General features: G+C 48.8%; 2 protein-coding genes across 2 annotated transcripts in view; both read right to left on the bottom strand.

Moving 5' to 3' along the window:
* Positions 1-963: 963 nt before the first annotated feature.
* On the bottom strand, positions 964-2,473 carry LOC105908853 (urotensin-2 receptor). Its single transcript, XM_012837413.3, has one exon. The coding sequence runs from the start codon at positions 2,071-2,073 to the stop codon at positions 964-966; it is 1,110 nt and encodes a 369-aa protein (XP_012692867.2). The 5' UTR covers positions 2,074-2,473.
* Positions 2,474-3,167: 694 nt separating this feature from the next.
* Positions 3,168-5,139, bottom strand: part of zgc:92360 (uncharacterized protein LOC436988 homolog) — a 16,801-nt gene continuing 14,829 nt past the window's right edge. The window contains exons 10-11 of the mRNA XM_012837416.3: positions 4,866-5,097; positions 3,168-3,917 (exon numbers count right to left, since the gene is read on the bottom strand). Coding sequence (XP_012692870.1) covers positions 3,889-3,917; positions 4,866-5,097 — 261 coding nt within the window. The 3' untranslated portion in view covers positions 3,168-3,888. The remainder of the gene's footprint in view (positions 3,918-4,865; positions 5,098-5,139) is intronic.

Raw genomic sequence — 5,139 nt, 5'->3', positions numbered from 1 at the left:
CAATTATTCCAATATGCCCTTCAGACAACTTACCTCTCTTTCAATAAAGAATCAAAAGTGACAAAAACAGTAAAACAAAATAAATTAAAGTATAAAGGGTAAAATTAGCTTACACAAAATCTATGTCTCCTGTTGTCTCTAAACTGTGATGTACACAAAAGAACGATAGGAGAATCCACAGATGGAAAATAAAACGAACATGATCTGCTCCTGCTCGTCGTACTCTAGAAGGATTACAAGACTGCATAGCATGTGGCACATAGCATCAGATACTCTGGATAGCTCAGCTTCTGAAAATCCAGACACACCTTACATACATCACTTGTTGTTACGATATACACATGTCCACTATGAAGAAACTGTGGAAGAATGATTAAACAGTTGACAAATTACACTAAATATACCATACATCACCAACGTGCAGAAGACTGAGCACTACGTATCACTAAGCACATTACAGTAAATCATTATGTAAACCAACCAATATTTCTAAAGTAAGCACTTTGTTTTTGGCTAAATGCATTTCAACATGGAACATAACGGCTTACACGATTTCCTACTTGACATATTCTTACTATTTTCCTCAATGGATCACTTACATTCAAGTCATCCATCTATTTCAACATCACCCTCCACAGTCAACCGCCTCCGCCAGATACACACACAAATCCATACTGATTTGGTGAAGAGACCACACTTCCATCTTTGTCTCAGGTGCTCTCTCCGGCTGATCTTCCGGCACTCCATGTTGCCATTATGGAGAAATTGCAATCCACAAATAGAGGTGTATACTCTTAATAAGTGAACAAGGTGCAGCGACCTTCTCTCTAAGAGAGGAAACACACCAAATCCCATCACACCAAATCAGAGCAAAAAACCCTGAGGTCTTCAGCAGAAAGCAGACAGAGGTGGACAAAGCCCTACTTTTACTATCATGCAGAAAAGTACCACAGAGTGCAGCGATTACAAATCCTGGGTGCCTGCGGCAATGGGAGCCCCAGCGGCTGCCGAACCCACTTCTGTCCGACTGGACCCGGCCGAGTGGCTCCGCTGGGCCAGGTAGTCCTTATAGTTGCGGGTGAGGAGTGTGTAGAGCAGCGGGTTGACACAGCTGTTGCCGTAGGTGAGGCACGTGACGAAGAAGTTGACGTAAGTGTGGGCGGCGGGCGAGAGCTCGCGCAGCGACTCGGGCGAGAAGAGCTTCACCAGCTGCCAGCCCCAGAAGGGCAGGAAGCAGGCCCAGTAGCACACCACGATGCTGAAGATCATGGCCACCACCTTGTGCTTGAGACTGCGCCGACGCTTCCTGGAGGAGGACGACGACACCGAACGCTCTCCGCCGCCGCCGGGGCCGCCGCTGCGTCTGGCCAGGTTAGCCTGCGCCGCCCAGTAGCGCTTGGCCAAGCCCGCGTACAGCCCCACCATCACCAGGCCGGGCACCAGCATGCTGGTGATGAAGAGCACGGTCAGGTAGGCCCGGAAGGCCTCGGGGGTCCAGGTGGGGAAGCAGATGCGCTTGACCAGGCCGGCCGAGCTGGGTCTGCCCTCGCGCAGCCGGATCATCACCATCATGGGCAGTGTGAGCATGAAGGCCAGCAGCCAGAGGGCCAGCGCCGTCAGCCAGTGGGTGCGCACGTTGGACGAGCGGCGGGCACGGAAGGGCGCCGCCACGGCCCGGTAGCGCTCCAGGCTCATGGCCACCAGGACGAAGACGCTGGCGTGCATAGTGAGCAGGTCGAGGCTGAGCAGGATGCGGCAGCCCGTCTCGCCGAAGAACCAGTTGTGGGCGAAGTAGGTGCACACCACGAAGGGGATGGTGCCCAGGTAGAGCAGGTCGGCCATGGCCAGGTTGAGGATGAACACGTACATGGAGCCGGTGCGGCGCAGCACCGCCGAGCGCATCACCAGGAGCGTGTAGAGGTTGCCCGCCATGCCCAGCACACACATGCTCAGCAGCGTGGCGCCGAGGAGGGAGGTCACCCACGCGCCGCTGCCACCACCACCACCACCACCACCACCCGCCCCACTGCCACCGCCCCCCGAGGCGGAGGTAACGTTGGGTGTCTGGTTCATGCTGTGAGAGCTCGCCCAAGGGAAGATATAAATTCCTGCGCGATAGATCCTTGGAGTGCCTTACGGCTGAAATCATTCAGCCTATACACTTCCAGATGAATGAATCTATTATTTTAAGGTGAGCTTGAAGCTAATTGAAGATAGTATGAAAGATCAGAGCAAGATAAAGCAAAGGTAAAAAAAAAAAACAGACTTCCTCTCCTTTAAGCCACACAATTCAGGCTAGATATTAGTGGACATAACTTTGGAGTTCTTGGTTCGGTCCACACACACAAATACCACCACTCCGCCATGGTCCGGTTCTCCCTCATGCAGTCCAGGCAAACAGAAGAGATAGAAGGGCGTGTGTCGAGGCGCTCCCTCGCTGCTGTCTCCAGCGCGACTGCCCACTGAAGTGGCCCTCTGGCCTTACTCCCCCCCCTGCGCTTCAGCAGGTTCTGTTCCTCTGGATGTCCCCCGAAATGCAGGTCCACGAGATTCTGGGCTGATTTGTCCGGAGCTTAGAATCAGTACTGTGGTTTCCCCCTATGGTTCTGGCTGTATGTGACAGGATCGGCAGACTCTTCTCTTGTGCTCCTCTTTCTCTATCTACTCTCCTCTTCTCTCTCCCTCTCTCTCCCTCCCTCTATCCCTCCCTCTCTCTCTCCCGCTGTCTCTCGCCCCTGTCTCACCATCTCTCGGGTAGGTGCCACCCAGCGTGGCTTGCGCTGGATTTACGAGGTTCTTGTTGGCTCGTCCTGCATGTCGTTTGAACACCAGGGTGTAGTTTTGCACACCACAGCTCCGAGCCGGAGTACGTCACATCTCTCATCACCCATAAACCCACCTCACCCCACCCCACCCATCGCCAACACCACCTGGCTGGATCCTCACTCCCCAGTGAAGTCAGATCTGACAGTTCATAAATGAAGAGCAGGGTGTGTGAAATAATGAAATCTAGAACTTAGATTCAAACATATGGGTCAAACAATCAAATATTGATCAACCTGAATTCAGCTCTGACTTCGAGCTTTTTACTTATATCTTTTAGTTTTTTGTAAGCAAAACGTCATGTTCAACAAAAATGATAATAAAAAGGTGAGATGGCAAATAGATGACAAAGAAACTAGTCTTTTATTATAAACAGTGACTGAATGTTTTCCCACTGATTCACTCACTGCTACACAATATACTGGCAGTGTGCGCTGAACGATAGATATACAAGAATTTTACATGATAAACCACATCAAAACGACTGCCATTCTCATAGTTCTTGTTCTGGGACCCTGTGACAAAAAAGGGTAAGTCCCAAGAACATATTTGTTTTTATTCAATATTCTACTTTAATAACTGAAGGAGGCAAAATGGGAGAGTTGAGGACACAGAGAACACCACTAGGTGGCGCCCAAAGACAAAGATTCATGTTAGAAAAACAAATTAGACAAAGCACCCACTAGGAATTTTCCTGGCTGGTTTGTGGTAGTTGTCTGGAAAACCCCATTACTATCATTATTAAGACAGTACTCTATATGTTCCAGGAAATGCCTTTCTTAAACAATAAAACCCTACCACTGTACAATGTAAAGAACAACTGCTTTTGAATGACAGTGGACCACAGTGTGTATACTTTAGTGTATGAATGAGTCCAGGACAGTGGAATATAATAACTAGAACCTGCTCATGAAACAAAGCTTTCAGTAGTGTTACACCTGTTTTGCTCATACACAGTTCACCCTTGCGCCATGACCCCTGAAGGTTAAAGGTCAGGAAAGATGGGCAGAGGTCAGTGATGTGTACACAGCGGATGACGGGAGGAAAGGGGGGCGTCCAGCTCCGTCAGTGCTTGTACTTGTAGAGGGCTTCCACTGGGGAGGAAGAACACAGACATGTCATGCATTAAGACACAGAATGATCATCTGTAGTAGAGGATGTGGGCAGTCTTGTTCAGAGAAGGCCTGGGTCGCTGCTGCTTCCCAGTGCTACTATGCAGGCGTACGCCTGGTACAGTTAATTTGTTATGTAAAAGACTGAGACCAGTTCAGTGAGTTGAAAGGGTGTGTTGGTATGTGAAGGCATGCTCCTACTTGCCCATACGAACACTGACCTCTGGTGTAGGGTTACTATAATCACTGTAAAGTAGCTGCTGTCTGAAACTACAATGTTGTGTTAGTTCAAAATATCTGCTATCTACATCATCACAATTTATAATCCTTTCAAACATGAAAATGTCTAATGAAAATGTAATAATAATAATAATAATAAAATATAAAAATTATAATAATAGCAGCTCAGGGGGGTATTCTAGGTATGTGATTTAGTGACAACCTTTTAAGGTTATTCCAATTAAGTGGTAAACCTCCTAATAGAAGAGCTATATGGCTTAATTCTCCTAGCAAAACAAAGCCATATGCCCTTCTTTTAGGAAGTTACACTTACTCTGAGTTACTTGGAATACCCCCCTGTTGTTCCCGTTCAAGCTCAACTGTGCTCATAACTTCAGGAGTTCATTCCCAGGACACAGAAATACTGATCAAATATCTGTCTTACATGTACTGTAAGCCACTATAGATGAGAGCATTGGCTAAATGAATGAGTGAATGTCAGTGTGGTCACGAGCACACAGATGAGAGCATTGGCTAAATGAATGAGTGAATGTCAATGTGATCACGAGCACACAGATGAGAGCATTGGCTAAATGAATGAGTGAATGTCAGTGTGATCACGAGCACACAGATGAGAGCATTGGCTAAAGGAATGAGTGAATGTCAATGTGATCACGAGCACACAGCGCAGACTCTGTGTGCAGGCCTTACTGCTGTACTCCTGCGGTGACATCTGCGTGATGAGGACGCCGTTGAAGAGCCTGAGCCAATCCTGCTGCTCGCTCTCCGTCTCGCAGGTGAACAGGAAGCTGCGCTCGGGCGTCAATATGGTGATGCCGTAGGACCAGGAGCCGTTGCAGTGCGTGCCAGCGGGCAGGCCGGCGCTGGCACTGTAGCCAAGCTCGCCGTTGCCCAGGAACACCTCGCCTTTAGCAAAGGCATCCTGGGAAAAGGGGGAGACACAGGAGACAGAGCAGGGTTGGAG

The sequence above is a fragment of the Clupea harengus genome, chromosome 24, assembly GCF_900700415.2.
Source record: "Clupea harengus chromosome 24, Ch_v2.0.2, whole genome shotgun sequence".
Lineage (NCBI taxonomy): Eukaryota > Metazoa > Chordata > Actinopteri > Clupeiformes > Clupeidae > Clupea > Clupea harengus.
Note: the sequence above shows the minus strand (reverse complement) of the source record. Positions and strands in the feature narration are given on the sequence as shown.

Coding starts and splice junctions, on each gene's coding strand:
- LOC105908853 (XM_012837413.3), bottom strand. CDS start 2,073: ATGAACCAGACACCCAACGTTACCTCCGCCTCGGGGGGCGGTGGCAGT.